The sequence below is a fragment of the Salmo salar genome, chromosome 18, assembly GCF_965601325.2.
Source record: "Salmo salar chromosome 18, fSalSal1, whole genome shotgun sequence".
NCBI lineage: Eukaryota > Metazoa > Chordata > Actinopteri > Salmoniformes > Salmonidae > Salmo > Salmo salar.
In genome coordinates this window covers 87,585,251-87,605,450 of record NC_138308.1, presented here as the reverse complement: position 1 = coordinate 87,605,450, position 20,200 = coordinate 87,585,251, and the positions used below count along the sequence as shown (strand labels likewise).

The following is a 20,200-nucleotide window of genomic DNA, read 5'->3' as shown; positions in this document are numbered from 1 at the left end:
TTGATCCTCAACACTGGGGTCCCCAGGGGTGCATGCTTAGTCCCCTCTTAGTACTCCCTGTTCAACCACGACTGTGTGGCCAAGCACGACTTCAACACCATCATTAAGTTTGCTGATGACACAACAGTGGTAGGCCTGATCATCGACAACGATGAGACAGCCTATAGGGAGGTAGTCAGAGAACTGTCAGTGTGTTTCTAGGACAACAACCTCTCTTTCAATGTGAGCAAGACAAAGGAGCTGATTGTGGACTATAGGAAAAGGAGAGTTGAACAGTCCCACCTTAACATCGACGGTGCTGAAGTGGAGCAGGTCAAGAGTTTCAAGTTCCTTGGTGTCCACATCACCAACAAACTATCATGGTCCAAACACACCAAGACAGTTGTGAAGAGGGCACGACAACACCTTTTCCCCCTCAGGAGACTGAAAATATTTGGCATGGGTCCCCAGATCCTCAAAAAGTTATACAGCTGCACCATCGATCGGTTGCATCACCACCTGGTATAAGGCGCTACAGAGGGTAGTGCATACGGCCCAGTATATCACAGGGGCCAAGCTTGCTGATATCCAGGACCTATATAGTAGGCGGTGTCAGAGGAAGGCACAAAAAAATTGTCCTCGACTCCAGTCACCCAAGTCATAGACTGTTCTCTCTGTTACCACAGGGAAAGCGGTACCGGAGCACCAAGTCTAGAAACATAAGGCTTCTTAACAACTTCTACCCCCAAGCCATAAGACTGCTGAACAACTAATGAAATGGCCACCTGGACTATTTACATTGACCCCCCTGCTACTACTTGTTGTTAATTATCTATGCAAATTACCTCGACTAACCTGTACCCACGCACATTGACTCGGTACCGGTATAGCCTCGTTATTGTTATGTAAATGTATGTGTAACTTTTTGATTGATTCTATTTTTTTACTTTATTTAGTAAATATTTTATTAACTCTATTTCTTGAACTGCATTATTAGATAAGGGCTTGTAAGGAAGCATTTCACGGTAAGGTCTACATCTGTTGTATTCGGCGCATGTGACAAATACAATTTGATTTGAATAAAAGGCCACTCTAAAATGTGCAGTTTTGTCAATCAACACAATGCCACAGATGTCTTAAGTTTTGAGGGAGCGTGCAATTGGCATGCTGACTGCAGGAATGGCCACCATAGCTGTTGACAGAGAATTGAATGTTAATTTCTTTACCATAAGCAGCCTCCAACGTGGTTTTAGAGATTTTGGCAGTATGACCATCCGGCCTCACAACCGCAGACCACGTGTAGCAGACCACGCCAGCCCAGGACCTCTTCACTTACGGGATCGTCTGAGACCAGCCATGAAACTGAGGAGTATTTCCGTCTGTAAATATATATAAAAAAAGGAAGGCCCCAAAAAATCCTTCTGATTGGCTGATCCTGACTCCCCAGTGGGTGGGCCTGGCTCCCAAGTGGGTGGGCCTATGCCATCCCAGGCCCCCCATGCCCAGTCATGTGAAATCCATAGGTTCGGCCTAATGAATGTATTTCAATTGACTGACTTCCTTATATGAACTGTAATACGTAAAATTGTTGCATGTTGAGTTTATATTTTGGTTCAGTATAGTTTTTTTGTTGCTCAAAATGATAATTATTGGGCTATTCATGGATTCAAGGGGAAAAAATGGGCCATTGTGTTAGAAATTCCAGAGCCGATGTCTGATCCCAGTCTGCCCCTGTTGCTATAGGACACCCCTCAGGACTCTGCACCTTCGTTCGTTCTGTCATGCATCATCCGAGCAAACTACCCGAAGGCTAGATCCATGACGTCAGAGCTCAACCGAATCACAGTGCAGTGGGCACAGCAATCTCTATCTGTGTGTGTTACTCCCCCGCCTCTCATCACACACCCGCATACCAAACATGTTTTATCATGGAGCCTTGAAGGAGCAGCCAACCAGGAAAGAAGGGCGCAAAATAAAAGCTTGACAATCAGCACTTTGACGGCGGCCGCGGAATGTACGCCCAATACTGTACACTACAGTCGTAAAGCAAAAACCTCTGGTATTTTATACAGGCGACAATAATACCCGTTGTACTATATCTCTCGCTGGCTTGATTATTTTGAAGCCTATAGTCGGTGGTTTTCGGGTCAAGGCACGGCCAGGGCTCAAGCCGTCGAGATGCACGGTGGCTGCTGCTGCAGCCAACCACTGCACCACAACACCGAAACGGGCCCAGTTCTATCATGGTTTTCAAACGGAGAGCGAGGTAAGCACATCGGGGTTATGTTCGGTCGGGACCGGGGGCTTGCATTGGCGGCGGGAGCACAACGGTGGTTGAGAACGATAGATAGGGCTCTGAAATTATGATTTAAACTGAAGCTGAGATTGATAGTGACCGCTGCTGTGGTCCGTGCAGACAGGACCTGAAAGGAGAGAAGCCTTTGCCTTACCAAACAAAGCCCCCCCCCCCTTTCGTTCGTACGAGAATGTGTCTTGCTTATACTCTTCATTGAGCAGTCATTGCGTTATATAATGTATGTTGGCGTCTCGAAATATAGCCTAACTTCGCCTCGCCATTGGCTGCCTTGCTTGTAGCAAGTCGAATCATCATGCATGCTTGTGTGACAAAATCAAATCCGTGCTTTGGCAGACGCTGTTTATGATTCGGCTATGTTGTAGGCTATCAAGCGAAATTAATTTTCAATAAACGCTATGCTGTTCTTGTGTAATTGCTTGATTCATTTTTCAGCCCGGAAATCTTTGTTCTTGATTGAACATCTGGGCATTAAGTATATTCCCCCCCTCTATCTCCGTTTTTATCAATTATTTTATTATAGTAATACATCCGTGTATTGTAGCACTTACCGAAGCGTGGGTGGTTATAGATACTGTGACAAACATTACAGTGGGACAGTTGGTGAGAACTGTAACCGGCTATCTAGCAGTACAATGCATGTTATTGTTCTGGCATTTGTTTAAGTTCTTCATGCAAAACGTCCAGTGGTGAACAGTGAGTCAGTGAGGCTTTGCATAGTCCATTGTTTTAATTACAGTACCACTAAACCAGGGATGGGCATTAGTTAATTTCGGGCAATTGTACACATTTTGCTATGAGCAAATTTCCTGCAATTCAACACATCTTTCCATAGGGTGGACGGTTATGTTTACGGGTTGTTATATCTGAGTTAAACTGAAAATCTATTGTGGCCGGTAATTCGACCATGATTACTTAGTTTAGATAGCTGGCCGCTAGACTAATTTACCAATCTAAAAAATGTTAGCTGACATGGGCTAATTGAGTGACTATCAGTGACCGACATAAGAGAAAAAAACACATTTCGAAATTGCATCTTGTGTAGTCTACTGTTCTAACTTGCAACAGTAAATTGAGAGCCCAACTGAGTTCACCCCCCTCCCCCTAAAAATGTATTTTTTGTCTACTCCCACGATTTTGCAAGCGTCGTAGCGCTGATAAATTGTCATTCACTGCTCTGTTTATAGTAATGTACACTGAGTCTGAACAACATCAGACTCAGAGTGTACTGTACTAGCTGAATGATGCTGGTCTTCACAACCCTCAAGTCATATTTGTTTGGTGAGCCATACAACTCTGCCTCTCTCCGAGCTCTCACACTCCCTCTTTCTGTTCTCCATATTTATTTGTCCTTTCTGTCTCCCCCTCTCCCCTCCCCTTATATTAGCTTGGTGTGTTATATCATATTTGTTTGATGACCCTTTGCAATTCTCTCCCTCCCAGCCTCTGTCTCTCTCTCTCCCCAGAAGGATGCGGCTGGGGCCTATGTGGATCTGGACCCTTAAATAATAACATAACAATAATAATAATATTTATTTTTCTCTCTCTCTGCCCAGGAGGATGCGTCTTGGGCTGGGGTGCTATCGGGTGGGGCCCACGTGGCTCTGGAAGGCCCTGCTGGTATTCGTGGCCATTGCCTTCGCAGGACAGCTCCTGGGAGTCATCTACAACAAAAGGTCAGAGGTCATCTAGCTTTTAGCCTGGCCACCTAGCCTCTAGCCTGGCCACTTAGCTCTTAGCCTGGTCACCTAACCCGGTCCCAGATCAGTTTGTGCTGTCTTGCCAACTTCTATGGCTGCACCCGCCCTGCAGCTTTTGTTGTTGTTCTACTTCACCACCATCATCAATCAAATCAAATGTATTTATAAAAACCCTTTTTACATCAGCCAATGTCACAAAGTGCTATACAGAAACCCAGCAAGCAATGCAGATGTAGAATCACGGTGGCTAGGAAAAACTCCCTAGAAAGGCAGGAACCTAGAGAGGAACCAGGCTCTGAGGGGTGGCCAGTCCTCTTCTGGCTGTGCCGGGTGGAGATTATAACAGAACATGGCCAAGATGTTAAAATGTTCATAGATGACCAGCAGGGTCAAATAATAATAATCACAGTGGTTGTAGAGGGTGCAACAGGTCAGCACCTCAGGAGTAAATGTCAGTTGGCTTTTCATTGCCGAGCATTCATCATCTTCTTCTGTTATTACTCTATATCTGTGTTGTGTTATGAAAATAGATTAGAAAAGACTAAGAGGACAGAGCTGTCTCTTCTATAACTGCGTAAAGGTAGTCCATCCTCCTATAGCTCCTCCTCCCATCAGCCTCCACTGTTTTTTTTTTTATTAAAAAAAAATGTAACTAGGCAAGTCAGTTAAGAACAAATTCTTATTTACAATGACGGCCTATACCGGACGGTGCTGGGCCAATTGTGCGTCGCCCTATGGGACTCCCAATCATGGCCAGTTGTGATACAGCCAGGAATCGAACCAGGGTCTGTAGTGACGTCTCTAGCACTGAGATGCAGTGCCTTAGACCGCTGCGCCACTCGGGAGCCCTATGGTGGGTGCATAGACAGATAACAGAACAGATGAGGCAGAACCGAAGACAGCAGGACTGGTTTGACTGGATCTCTAGGCTGTCATGCTCTTGGTAAGACTTAGATGTATTTCCTGGTGCTTTATAGATTGAAATAATATAAATCAACAACAGTCATTCACCATTTGGTTCACAGCCCATATGGGTATACAAGAAACTCTTCAACAAATACTTGTGCACAAAACAACATAACAAAACAGCTTATTAGGATACAAGCTTTAGCTATATGGGCCTTGGGTTGGGTAGGTTACATTGTGTATTGCCAAAGCAGCAATACACCATTTTTCTTTTGTCATGCCAATAAATAATTTTTGAAATTGAGAAGTTGGGACACACACTAAAGCTTTAGGTACAGTGAGGGAAAAAAGTATTTGATCTCCTGCTGATTTTATACGTTTGCCCACTGACAAAGAAATGATCAGTCTATAATTTTAATGGTAGGTTTATTTTGAACAGTGAGAGACAGAATAACAACAACAAAAAATCCAGAAAAAACAGATGTCAAAAATGTTATAAATTGATTTGCATTTTAATGAGGGAAATAAGTATTTGACCCCTCTGCAAAACATGACTTAGTACTTGGTGGCAAAACCCTTGTTGGCAATCAAAGGTCAGACGTTTCTTGTAGTTGGCCACCAGGTTTGCACACATCTCAGGAGGGATTTTGTCCCACTCCTCTTTGCAGATCTTCTCCAAGTCATTAAGGTTTCGAGGCTGACGTTTGGCAACTCGAACCTTCAGCTCCCTCCACAGATTTTCTATGGGATTAAGGTCTGGAGACTGGCTAGGCCACTCCAGGACCTTAATTAATGTGCTTCTTCTTGAGCCACTCCTTTGTTGCCTTGGCTGTGTGTTTTGGGTCATTGTCATGCTGGAATACCCATCCACGACCCATTTTCAATGCCCTGGCTGAGGGAAGGATGTTCTCACCCAAGAGTTGACGGTACATGGCCCTGCCCATCGTCTCTTTGATACGGTGAAGTTGTCCTGTCCCCTTAGCAGAAAAACACCCCCAAAGCATAATGTTTCCACCTCCATGTTTGATGGTGTTCTTGGGGTCATAGGCAGCATTCCTCCTCCTCCAAACACGGCGAGTTGAGTTGATGCCAAAGAGCTCCATTTTGGTCTCATCTGACCACAACACTTTCACCCAGTTGTCCTCCGAATCATTCAGATGTTCATTGGCAAACTTCAGATGGGCATGTATATGTGCTTTCTTGAGCAGGGGGACCATGCGGGCGCTGCAGGATTTCAGTCCTTCACGGCGTAGTGTGTAACCAATTGTTTTCTTGGTAACTATGGTCCCAGCTGCCTTGAGATCATTGACAAGATCCTCCCGTGTAGTTCTGGGCTGAATCCTCACCGTTCTCATGATCATTGCAATGCCACGAGGTGATATCTTGCATGGAGCCCCAGGCCGAGGGATATTGTCAGTTATTTTGTGTTTCTTCCATTTGCGAATAATCACACCAAATGTTGTCACCTTCTCACCAAGCTGCTTGGTGATGGTCTTGTAGCCCATTCCAGCCTTGTGTAGGTCTACAATCTTGTCCCTGACATCCTTGGAGATCTCTTTGGTCTTGGCCATGGTGGAGAGTTTGGAATTTGATTGATTGCTTCTGTGGACAGGTGTCTTTTATACAGGTAACAAACTGAGATTAGGAGCACTCCCTTTAAGAGTGTGCTCCTAATCTCAGCTCATTACCTGTATAAAAGACACCTGGGAGCCAGAAATCTTTCTGATTGAGAGGGGGTCAAATACTTATTTCCCTCATTAAAATGCAAATCAATTTATAACATTTTTGACATGTGTTTTCCTGGATTTTTTTGTTGTTATTCTGTCTCTCACTGTTCAGATAAACCTACCATTAAAATTATAGACTGATCATTTCTTTGACAGTGGGAAAACGTACAAAATCAGCAGGGGATCAAATACTTTTTTTTCCCTCACTGTATAGTGCCTTGGGGCCAGATATTTGGCCACTAACCCAGCCACACACTCCAGCGAATCGACACACTTTAATGTAATTTGTTGTTTTGTACACTAGAGACATGTTCTTAATCTTGTAGTTTTTTTTGTTGTTGCTGCTTTTCTCCCTCTCTCTGTCCCATTCTTTCATACTCTTTCTCTCTCTTCCTCACTCTCTCAATAACTTTCTCTCTCTTTCATTCTTCTCTCTTTCTCCCTTTGCCTGACTTTCTCTCCACATCTGGCAGTTTTAACCTAGGGTTTTTGGATAAATCCTTCTGCCTTCTGCGGAGAACTAGCGTCCCTGCTCTCTTTCAGTGGTCCAGCTGTTGTATGGATAAGTGTCTGCTAAATTATTACAATCTAACCTGTCTTATTGATATTCTGTCTGTCTGTCTGTCTACGGTGTTTGCAACGCCAGGGTTGTGGGTTTGATTCCCACGGGGGACAAGTACAGGGAAAAAATGTATGCTTTCACTACTGTAAGTCGCTCTGGATAAGCGCGTCTGCTAAATGACTAAAATGTAAATGTAGACAGACAGAGAATGTTGATGTCTGTCTGTCTGTCTGTCTGTAGCCTCCAGCAGGACAGGTCGCGGTGGTTGTTCTCGTCCGATGGCCAGGGCCCGTCTCTGGGCTCCTGTCGGCCACGCAGCCACGTCATGTTCCTGAAAACCCACAAGACAGCCAGCAGCACCGTCCTCAACATTCTCTACCGATACGGAGAGGTACAGACTCCATCTCCACATTCAGGGAAACATTTTTGTGTTTCAAAAGAGCACAAAGCTGTGCAAAAATACTGTAAACCTCATCTGGCAATTGGATTCTTCTTCTAGGAGAAGGACCTGCGCTTCGCCCTGCCTCTGGGGTATCAGTTCGGCTACCCCCTCTCTTTCAACGCCCACAGGGTCAAAGGTTACAGAGGGCCACATGTGGCAGATTTCAGCATCATGGGAAACCACATGCGCTTCAACAAACCAGAGGTACGTTACTTCAGGGGCGTATTCATTACGTCAATTGTTGCAAAACGTTTCTTAAACGGAACAAAACAGGGAGGGACCTACCTGAATTTATCCAATAGAAACTCTTGTTTTGCACTGTTGCACTTCCATTTGGTTCTTAAACGGTTTCCGCAATGAATACTCCCCAGATACGCCCCAAAATTATAAAAGTAGAACATTTCCCACATTTTATTTGAAGGTTTTAGTTTCAGATTATCAAAGTTATTGTATTTTTCCCCCTGTATTAATGTGTATGTTTAGCAATGTTTTTAAAAATGTATTCTAGAAATACATGTTGGCATTTTATTTCTTGAGGAAATTAAATAAAGTAAAATCAAATGTTTTAGTATTGTCGTATGTTAGCAAAACACAGATTGTAATTTGCATGGAGCTGATGATATCTTCTGTAGGTCTGTCAAGTGTTTTGTTAACTACTCATGTCACTGTTGGAAAAGAAAGGACTGAATGTTTAAGTTGTATGTAGGTGAATGTTTCAACAGGAGTTGGCTACGTATTATAACTGAAGAAGGAGCGATGCTGTGTGTGTATTACTTTTGATAACAGGACAACCAGAACTAAAATGGGTTTCTTAGTTTGAGATGACAGTGCATGCTGACATTTTGTGTGGTCTGCAGTGGTGGAACAAGTACCCAAATGTCATAGTAGAGTAAAAGTATAGATACCTTAATAGAAAGTTACTCAAGTAAAAGTGAAAGTTACCCAGTAAAATACTACTTGAGTAAAAGTATAGATACAGTTGAAGTCGGAAGTTTACATACACCTTAGCCAAATACATTTAAACTCAGTTTTTCATAATTCCTGACATTTAATCCAAGTAAAAATTCCCTGTCTTAGGTCAGTTAGGACCACCACTTTATATTAAGAATGTGAAATGTCAGAATAATAGTAGAGAGAATAATTTATTTCAGATTTTATTTCTGTCATCACATTCCCAGTGGGTCAGAAGTTTACATGCACTCAATTAGTATTTGGTAGCATTGCCTTTAAATTGTTTAACTTGGGTCAATCGTTTCAGGTAGCCTTCCACAAGCATCCCACAATAAGTTGGGTGAATGTTGGCCCATTCTTCCTGACAGAGCCGATGTAACTGAGTCAGGTTTGTAGGCCTCCTTGCTCGCACATGCTTTTTCAGTTCTGTCCACAACTTTTCTTTGGGATGGCGGTCAGGGCTTTGTGATGGCCACTCCAATACCTTGACTTTGTTGTCCTTAAGCCATTTTGCCACAACTTTGGAAGTATGCTTGGGGTCATTGTCCATTTGGAAGACCCATTTGCGACCAAGCTTTAACATCCTGACTGATGTCTTGAGATGTTGCTTCAATATATCCACATAATTTTCCTGCCTCATGATGCCATCTATTTTGTGAAGTGCACCAGTCCCTCCTGCAGCAAAGCACCCCCACAACATGATGCTGCCACCCCCGTGCTTCACGGTTGGGATGGTGTTCTTCGGCTTGCAAGCGTCCCCCTTTTTCCTCCAAACATAACGATGGTCATTATGGCCAAACAGTTCTATTTTTGTTTCATCAAACCAGAGGACATTTCTCCAAAAAGTATGATCTTTGTCCCCATGTGCAGTTGCAAACCGTAGTCGGGCTTTTTTTATGGTGGTTTTGGAGCAGTGGCTTCTTCCTTGCTGAGCAGGCTTTCAGGTTATGTTGATATAGCACTCGTTTTACTGTGGATATAGATACTTTTGCACCTGTTTCCTACAGCATCTTCACAAGGTCCTTTGCTGTTGTTCTGGGATTGATTTGCACTTTTCGCACCAAAGTACGTTCATCTCTAGGAGACAGAACGCGTCTCCTTCCTGAGCTGTATTACGGCTGCATGGTCCCATGGTGTTTATACTTGCGTACTATTGTTTGTATAGATGAACGTGGTACCTTAACCTGTTTAGGATAGGGGGAGGTATTTTCACAGCCGGATAAAAAAACGTACCCGATTTAATCTGGTTATTACTCCTGCCCAGAAACTAGAATATGCATATAATTGTTTGGTTTGGATAGAAAATACCCTAAAGTTTCTAAAACTGTTTGAATGGTCTCTGTGAGTATAACAGAACTCATATGGCAGGCCAAAACCTGAGAAGATTCTAAACAGGAAGTGCCCTCTCTCACCATTTCTTGGCCTTCTATAGAGGATCTCTGCTGTAACGTGACATTTTATAAGACTCCCATAGGCTCTCAGAAGGCGCCAGAACGTTGAATGATGACTCTGCAGTCCCTGGCTGAAAAACAGTAGCGCATTTGGATAGTGGTCGATCTGAGAACAATGAAACGGGTGCACGTGAAGAGTCCATTTTACATTTTCAGTCTTTGAACGAAAACAACGTCACCCGGTCGGAATATTATCGCTATTTTACGAGAAAAATCGCATAGAAATTGATTTTTAACAGCGTTTGACATGCTTCGAAGTACGGTAATGGAATATTTTGAATTTTTTTGTCACGATATGCGCCGGCGCGTCACCCTTCGGATAGTGTCTTGAACGCAAGAACAAAATGCCGCTATTTGGATATAACTATGGATTATTTGGAACCAAACCAACATTTGTTGTTGAAGTAGAAGTCCTGGGAGTGCATTCTGACGAAGAACAGCAAAGGTAATCCAATTTTTCTTACAGTAAATCTGAGTTTGGTGAGTGCCAAACTTGGTGGGTGTCAAAATAGCTAGCCATGATGGCCGGGCTATCTACTCAGAATATTTCAAAATGTGCTTTCACCGAAAAGCTATTATAAAATCGGACATAGCGATTGCATAAAGGAGTTCTGTATCTATAATTCTTAAAATAATTGTTTTTTGTGAACGTTTATCGTGAGTAATTTAGTAAATTCACCGGAAGTTTCGGTGGGTATGCTAGTTCTGAACGTCACATGCTAATGTAAAAAGCTGTTTTTTGATATAAATATGAACTTGATTGAACAAAACATGCATGTATTGTATAACATAATGTCCTAGGAGTGTCATCTGATGAAGATCATCAAAGTTTAGTGCTGCATTTAGCTGTGGTTTTGGTTTTTGTGACATTATATGCTAGCTTGCAAAATGGGTGTCTGATTATTTCTGGCTGGGTACTCTCCTGACATAATCTAATGTTTTGCTTTCGTTGTAAAGCCTTTTTGAAATCGAACAATGTGGTTAGATAAAGGAGAGTCTTGTCTTTAAAATGGTATAAAATAGTCATATGTTTGAAAAATGGAAGTTTGGGGATTTTTGAGGAGTTTGTAATTCGCGCCACGCCCTATCATTGGATATTGGAGCGGTGTTCCGCTAGCGGAACATCTAGATGTAAGTGTTTTAATGCATTTATATGAAAAAGGAAACCGCACACTGCTCTTGATAGTATCACTGATCTTTAATAAGCTTACGTATCGGCCTCACGGCCTTCGTCAGAGCTTTTGTGAATTTTTTGAAATTAGCACCCTTATGTAGACCTAGCCCCATCCACAGGTACACCTCCAATTGACTCAAATGATGTCAATTAGCCTATCAGAAGCTTCTAAAGCCATGACATCATTTTCTGGAATTTTCCAAGCTGTTTAAAGGCAGTCGACTTAGTGCATGTAAACTTCTGACCCACTGGAATTGTGATACCGTGAATTATAAGTGAAATAATCTCTGAAACAATTGTTGGAAAAATTACTTGTGTTATGCACAAAGTAGATGTCCCAACCGACTTGCCAAAACTATAGTTTGTTTATTAGAAATTTGTGGAGTGGTTGAAAAATTTGTTTTAATGACTCCAACCTAAGTGTATGTAAACTTCCGACTTCAACTGTACCTTAATAGAAAGTTACTCAAGTAAAAGAAAGAGCTTGCCAGTAAAATACTACTCAAGTAAAAGTCTAAAAGTATTTGGTTCTAAATATACCTAAATATCAAAAGTAAAAGTTCAAATATTTTCAAATTTCTTATGTACGGATGGCCAGGGGCACACTCCAATACACAGACATAATTTGCAAATTATGCATTTGTGTTTAGTGAGTCCACCAGATCAGAGGCAGTAGGGATGACCACGTATTCTCTTGATAAGTGTGTGAATTTGAATATTTTCCTGTCCTGCTAAGCATCCAAAATGTAACGAGTACTTTTGGGTGTGAAGGAAAATGTAGGGAGTAAAAAGTACATTATTGTCTTTAGGAATGTAGTAAAGTACAGATACCCCCAAAAAACTACTTAAGTAGTACTTTATTTCTACTTAAGTACTTTACACCACTGGTTATCCTCTATCTCTAGTGCAGCAACATCCCCCTTTTTACATCTTAAAAATATAAAGGAAACATTTAATTTAGGCCTACTAAAATGTTTGCTATAATGCCACCCTGTACCTGATGAAGGCATCTCATACTGTAATGAAGACAGGAGTGTGTGTGTGACTCATTTATTTTTCATTAGTGCGCACGCCAGCACCTAACTTCATATGATCTGTTTTCTATGTCATGATTTCATTAAAATAACATTCTAACAGTTTGACGATGGCATCCGTCACTCATTTTCTTTCTCCATGACCTTTGACCCCTCTAACCTCTCACCTCTGACCTCTCTTCTTCTGCGGTCTACTACAGGTAGGGAAGGTGATGCCAGCCGACACCTTCTATTTCTCCATCCTTCGTGACCCTGTAGCGCTCACCGAGTCGTCCTACGCCTACTACAAAGCCGTTGCCCCTGCCTTCAGGAAAGCCAAAGGTACATATCAAATCATAGTGCATAGGCCTCCGGAGTGGTGCAGCGGTATCAATAAAGACCCGGGTTCAATCCCAGGCTGTGTCGCAGCCGTCTGGGACCGGGAGACCCATGAGGCGGTGCACAATTGGCCCAGCGTCGTCCGGGTTAGGGGAGGGTTTGGCCATCCGGGATGTCCTTGTCTCATCGCGCTCTAGAAACTCCTTGTGGTGGGCCGGGCGCATGCACGCTGACTTCGGTGTTTCCGCCAACACATTGGTGCGGCTAGCTTCCGGGTTAAGCGAGCAGTGTGTCAGTGCGGCTTGGCAGGGTCGTGTTTCGGAGGACGCATGGCTCTCGACCTTCGCCTCTCCCGAGTCCGTACAGGAGTTGCAGCGATGGGACAAGACTGCTAATTGGATGTCACAAAATTGGGGAGGAAAAAGGGGTAAAAAGTACAAAAATGTAAAATAAAACAACAGTATACATCAATATTTTAAACTACCTAGTTAAAAAAAATCCATACTTGGAGTCAGTCAGGGTCTGGGTCATTTCTATTTCAATTCCAGTCAATTCAGAATGTTAACCAAATTCCAATTCCACATTTTCCTCATTGAAAAACGTTTATGAGATTTTAAATTGTAATTTCAGTGTACTTCCTGAATTGACTGGAATTGATCCCAATGCTAGTATCGATATAATATCATCCAAAATAACGTTGAGATATGTAATTGTATAGACCCCCTCCCATCACCAATGTATTTAGAGTCTGGATGCAATCAAATGAATAGCCTCATTGAGGACATTTAGGTTTTTTAATCTTAATCTGACAGGCCTGGGAGACTTCGCCGACAACCCCTGGAAGTACTACGACCCCCGTCTCCGTAACAACCACTACGCTCGCAACCTGCTGTGGTTCGACTTCGGCCTGGACCACAACGCCAACTTCTCCACCACACTGGCGCAACAAGGTGAAGTGGCCATCCGACGTGCCTTCAAACTCATCCTGGTCTCGGAGCACTTCGACGAATCCATGGTACTGCTCCGCCACGCCCTCTGTTGGCCTCAGGACGCTGTCGTCTCCTTTAGCCTGAACGCCCGTCAGCAAAAGTCCAGTGGAGGCAGCTCCTGGGTGGATAAAGCGGCCGCTGCTCAGCCCCCCGCCTTGGCTCTCACAGACAACCAACGCCAGAAGCTCCGGGAGTGGAACGCCCTGGACTGGCACCTCTATCAGGCGTTCAACCGCTCCTTCTGGGATGAAGTGGATCGCTTTGGGAGAGCCAGAATGGACCAAGAGGTCGTTCTACTCCGGACCCGCCGGGAGTTGCTGGCTAAGGCTTGCCTGAGGGAAGGTGGGAGGCCGGTAGAGGCAAGCCGCATCCGGGACAAGAACATCAGGCCCTTCCAGAGCGGCTTTGTGAAGATCCTAGGATATGAGCTCCATCCTGGGCTGGACAACGCTACCCGTCAGGCCTGTCTGAGGATGATCAGGCCAGAGATCCAGTATAAAGACCTGCTGGATGCCAGGCAGTTCCCCAGGGCAGCTCCCCAGCCTGCCCAGGCTCTGCCCCCAGCTATCCCTGCTGGGAGAGCCCACGTAAGGAAAGGCCCCTCCTCCCAACTCCGGACAGGAGAGCTGGGAGTGGAGGGAGGAGGGTAGATGGGGGAGGAGAGGGACTGGGATGGGAGTCGGTTATCTCATAGTAATAATAATAACCAAAAATTGGTGCGAGATGGATTAAGAAGAGGTGGAAGAGAGGGGAAAAGGAACATAAGATAGTTTTCCATCCAGAATTAATTCCAGGTGGGGAGTGGATAAGACTAAACCCTGACTGAGCCTGTGTACTCGTACTCAAGCACTTGTTGAGTATTTCTATTACTCAAGTACTACTGAAGTACTCCAAAAGACCCATTCTCCCTCCAACCCTGCTGTACCTCCACTTTATTGTACATTCCCTTTTTTCTGGCACGTCTTATGACTCCTTTATGAACGGTTATGACTGGTTATAACTCCCTTATGTTCATATTGACTTTGTAAGGGTGCGAATTATGGGGAAGCTTCCCTGAATGACACATGAGCTCCTTTAAAGGTAACAAAAGTCCCCCCCAATTTTTTTTTTTTGGGAGGGGGGGGTTGATAATTTGACCTAGACACGCACCGACAGCAAGACGCATCAATCTTACCGCTCAGTATGTGTTGCCCATATATCTGATGCTGTCGGGACCAAACAAGTATGACAGGGGCGGCGTTTCTCACGCTCTGATCCGTTCTCTGGTGAGGTACAAGTAACTGCCAAAATAAAGGAAACCTCAACATCAAGTGTCTTAATAGGGCGTTGAGCCAGAACAGCTTCAATGTGCCTGCCGCCGTGGCATAGATTCTGGAACTCTAAGTGTCTGGAACTCTATTGGAGCGATGTGACACCATTCTTCCATGACAAATTCCATAATTTGGTGTTTTGTTGATGGCGGTGGAAAATGCTGTCTCAGGCAACACTCCAGAATCTCCCATAAGTGTTCAATTAGGTTGAGATCTGGTGACACACACACACCCTTTAAACCCCCTATGCTCATTTGAGACCTCTCTTTCAAAGTCACTGAGATCTCTTCTAGTCATGGTAGCCAAAATAATGGGCAACTGGGCATTTCTATACATGACCCTAAGCATGATGGGATGTTAAATGCTTAATTAACTCAGGAAGCACACCTGTGTGGAACCACCTGCTTTCAATATACTTTGTTCCCTCATTTACTCAAGTGTTTCCTTTATTTTGGCAGTTACATGTAGATTCATTTTGCGAATTGAAGGAAAATTACTAAACTTATTTTTGTAATTTTCTTTTTATTGTTCAAATCTTTTGGGAAACATGGCTTCCCTTGGCATCCAAGAATACACCCACTGTAGAAGGCCTAATGACAATCACCAAATGTCATTATACTGATGGTGTCTGTAGCAGATGTCTCTTTCGATTAATTAAATGGCGTGTGCATAGTGCACTGTTTGGATGCTGGAATTATTTTGGAGTGGAGGAACGTGCTCAGCCGTAGGTGGCCTACTTTTTGAAGTGATATGTTTGACAATCAGAAGACAACTTCATGACTGGTTGTGTTCATGTCACATTAAAATGTAATTTATTTTTACAGTTAAATGATAATAATATCTTTACTATTAGGCCAATAAAAAATGTTTCCTAGTAGAGGCTCCCCAGAATGTCACAGTATAGTTCGGCCTCTGGACTTTATGAACACTGTGGACGTGAAATGGATTTGCATTGCATTGTGGGCCAACTGTCGTTCAAAAAGTTTGCTTCTCTGCTTTGAGGTCCAACTTCTCTTGCACGATCAAAATGTTAGCATTTTTGGGGTTTTAGAAAAATAACTCGGCTTTTACCTTTTTCTTGAATGCTAATGTTAAAACAGCAAACAGGCAGCCAGCCATAGCTACTGTAAATGCTGGGATAGGGATGATGTGAATTGCATGTTCTGACTGAGGATCGGAATGGAATCCATCCCTCTGAATGCAGTGTGCCTGGCGTAGAAAATGTAGTCCATATGAAGCAGCGGAGGCTGGTGTGAGGAGGACCGCTCATAATGGCTGGAATGCAATGAAAGGAACGGCAACAATCACATGGTTTCCATGTGTTTGATAGCATTCTATTCATGCCATTACAATGAGCCTGTCCTATAATTTAAAGTGACACCAGCCTCCACTGATACAAAGCCAGCATTGAAGAGCAGTGAATTTCACAATAGGCCTTACTGTGATGTCTTCTAGAGCGATAGATGAAAAACATCTTAAAGGCCCAATGCAGCCATTTTTATGTCAAATAATGTCTGGCTACCAATTAAGTAATAGACTTCTATTAAAAAGGGCAAAAATAGTTTGGGGGGGGGGGTGGGTTGGACTGAACTAGCTGTTATTGGCAGAGAGGATTTTAACTCTGTTATTATCTATTAAACAATTTATCCCATGGTGACGTCACCATGCAAGCCTGCTGATTTAGAAGGTCCTGTGTAGATATTTTTTTTTCGACCAGCCACTATCAGGAAATAACACTGATAATAAAAATGTAAAAAACTTCTATAGTGTTAGTTTCATCAGCGGTATCAATTATATAACATAATTTTGACTGCACTGGGCCTTTAATGTTAACACATGGTACTTTGATAGGGACCGACATGTACTGTATCTGAACTCAAGCACTGTGGTTGAATGGATAGCAAGTCTGACTATGAACCTTTTTTTAGTGTCTTTTCATACACTGTACATACAGTATGTAAAATAGTATACACAGTATTTCCCTGGCTCAATGGTAGGTTTCAGTGCAAGCTATGATTCCACCCCCTCACATAGATATTCACATGTAACGCCTGAGTACGTCTCATGCATACCTTACATACAAGAACACGTATGTACATCATATCTTACATAATATATACATTTTAACACACACACACACTGTACTCTGTCATGCTTGACAGCGTAAGTGAATCATGGAAGCTCATTGAAATGCATTCTCACATGTCTATGTGGCACAGCCAGCCAGCCAGCACAATTGGTGTCAGGTGACCATGGGGTGCATATATAAAGGTACGCCATCTGGTGGTGTGGAGGTGTAATGCTATAGCCTGGTCCCAGATCTAGTTGTGCTGTATTAACCAACTCCTATACTGATCTTAGACCAGGCTATAGCAATACCACTGAGGCCACTGAGTACCAGAATGTTATTATTGGTTGACGATCTAACTAGTGTAAGATACACACAGGTATTAATGTCTTTGGCGAACAAGCTGTGATTTTTGGAGAGAATCTGTGAGAGAATCTGTGACCAAGTCAGTTTGCTGGTGTGACACAGCATCTTTGAACAGAACAGAATTTACCTGAAGCTTCTTTAGACAGCAGGGACACCCACAGCTATCGATTCCCTTTCCATTCACCACTCCAGGTGCAGTGTAATCTATTTACATTTTTTTTTTTTTTTTTATCACTTAGGCACATTTTTCAGATGTAAGTGGTATATTTTCTAAGCTCTATGTACAAAACTCTAAACTGATAACACGTGTAATGCCTCCTGTCTTATGTTCAGAACCTTTGATTGTGTATTCATTGAGGTTGCACACATCTTTCACCCCAGGGTCATTCATGCCAAATCAAAGTTTTCCATAAAATACAACATTTAGTTTAGTCGCCAATACATCAGATAATGATAGGCTCACCATTTAGTAATTTGAACTAACATTGAATCCAATAGCAAAGAATACAAGATAGACATTGTAAAAACTGTTATTTTTGAAGTGCTGGTTAGAAAGAATAGTAGATTGTAAATATCTTTTTCCATACAGAATTTGACTAACTTGACATGCACAATTTTAGTTTCATTATCCTTATACAGTACTACAGTACATACAGTACGTAGGTCAAATAATCAGATATAGTGGTATTGTAAACCAGTCGGCTACGGTAAAAACGTACCACGGTGTTGTATTCCATTTCTGCCCCATGGATAATTGTACAATATCACCTTTTCTACATGACTTGTCAACTGACACAGTATCACCTGTCTCTCTGCTTGAAGTTCATCAGCTTAATGTATCAATGAAATTCAGATACTGGCTGGAATGTATTGTTATATACTGTATAATCCTAGGTATTTCAGCAGTGCATTGTACACTACGCTATAATGGTAGCACATAGGGAGTCTTTCCACTTTGTCCTATTGAAGCACACCGGCTGATGGAGAAGGAGGATGTAGTATTTAAAGCCACATCCATACATGATTTGAAATTGACAGTGTTCAGCCGTTATCAAGCTATACACGTTAGCTAGGCACTACATCATGTTGGTTCAGTAGTGAGCAGTTGGATTAAGTAATAGTTAATTGTATTGTTTGCAATTGACAAAATCATATCAAAAGTAAAGTGAATATTGCGTTTTGAAAAGCAGATACTTATAATGAATATGCATTCGAATTGAAAGAGTGATTCGGTGCAGTGAACAAGTGACACTGAATTTGTTTGGTGCTCAGTCAATGGAAAATGTGCTTAGAGTTTTGAAATATGAGCCATTTTGATGATCTGTTTTAGATTTCTGTGCTTAGAGTTGTGAAAATATACCACAGACTTGTGAAAATTGCACCAAAGGGATTGAAAAAAACTGACTTGGTATTACCATTGTGAAAGTGGTGTCTGTTAGTGTGTGACAAACAGTCAAGGAATTCATTGCCCATAAAACCTAGAACATTTATTACACAATCACATTGACACATTAGCCTACTGCAGTTTTACAACTGTTAAATTCACCTTTTAAGGAAAACCTGTTACGCCGTTCTGTTATGAGGCGAGATGTTTTATCATTTTATTTCATCTCAGTATACTACACTCCGTTGGGTAACTGCCGTTTTTGTTGTTGAGTTCAGGCAGTTTACTCAACAGCAATACAGTTGATTCATCCACAACTGAGATATATTTTTAAATGTATTTCAACGGTTAGACTTGTAACCAACAATTTCTATTTTTAGTTTTATCAACTGGTTACATCAACTGCTATGTCTTTCATTGTGTCTATGTTATGAACTACGGTTATGGTGGGCTTCTCAACTAAAAGCCCATTTCACTGTCTCCATGTTTGTAGTTTTTGATCGTCTTGACCAAGACTCGGAGATGGTGGTTTTAAGAGAAAAAGAAAATGTTGAATGACGAAGATACAAACGCTAATAAAATAGTTTTTTTTTTGCCTTAAACTGTACATTTTGGGAACAGGGCTTTAAAAATGACAGTTTCTGTATTTATCATTACTTTTTAATATTTCTTGTATATATTGTATGTATTATTTTAAGGTAAATTTGACTGGAGTGCACTGTTTTGTTTATTTATTTTTACATTTTAAGATCTAATGGAAACATACACACATTGATACACAATTTAATTATGTTGATTATCCCATTTCTTTGAGACATAATTATTATAATATTAACAATATTCAAACACACAATGTACAGTACGTGACCCAAGTTACCACGATTATGAATTATTTATTCATTAAAGCAATGGCAAGAATATACATACACACACACACACACACACACACACAAAGCAGTGAGTGATATAGGTAAATGTATCTACTGACAATACTGTAAGAAATTGTCATTTTGTTCCTCCAAACTTGTTAATTTTTAAAGTGATGGGATTTACACTTCTTGAAAGCAGCCTGTAAGGCAACTCTACCCATGAGGTTGAGAGTCTCACAGGCTACTTTCAAGGCATCTTTGTGCAGATTGCTATGTCCGTACAGAAAAACCACATGATTTCCCATGTGGAACATTTCACGTGTCTTCACATGTTGTCACGTGTTACCACATTAACGTCTCATACGATCATGCAAATTCATGTGGTTTTGGAACACCTATGTGAAATTCATATTTCTTTCAATAAGGGTGGTACTGTGATGAAGATACTTTTCTGTTGCCCTCTCTACTATTGACCTGATACACTATTCTCACATGATGGGAACCATGTTACATATTGTATGTCTGTGAGAATGAATGGTACTGTACACTATTGAAATAAAGGGTTTTTGTCTCATGTATGTTGACTTGAAGAATACTCACCTGGAATCATGGGACCTGAATCATTCTCACTGCCATTAAAAAAAACAACAGAATAA

The 20,200-nt window shown here is 42.1% G+C and overlaps 1 protein-coding gene across 1 annotated transcript; it reads left to right on the top strand.

Annotated features, from left to right (window-relative positions):
• The first annotated feature begins 1,768 nt into the window (after window positions 1-1,768).
• LOC106577898 (galactose-3-O-sulfotransferase 2) lies at window positions 1,769-20,122 on the top strand. The gene is made up of 6 exons (XM_014156334.3): window positions 1,769-2,245; window positions 3,850-3,969; window positions 7,429-7,579; window positions 7,688-7,834; window positions 12,441-12,561; window positions 13,371-20,122. Exons 1-6 carry the CDS (start codon window positions 2,223-2,225, stop codon window positions 14,195-14,197), a joined length of 1,389 nt encoding a protein of 462 aa, XP_014011809.1. The 5' UTR covers window positions 1,769-2,222; the 3' UTR covers window positions 14,198-20,122.
• The last annotated feature ends 78 nt before the right edge of the window (window positions 20,123-20,200 follow it).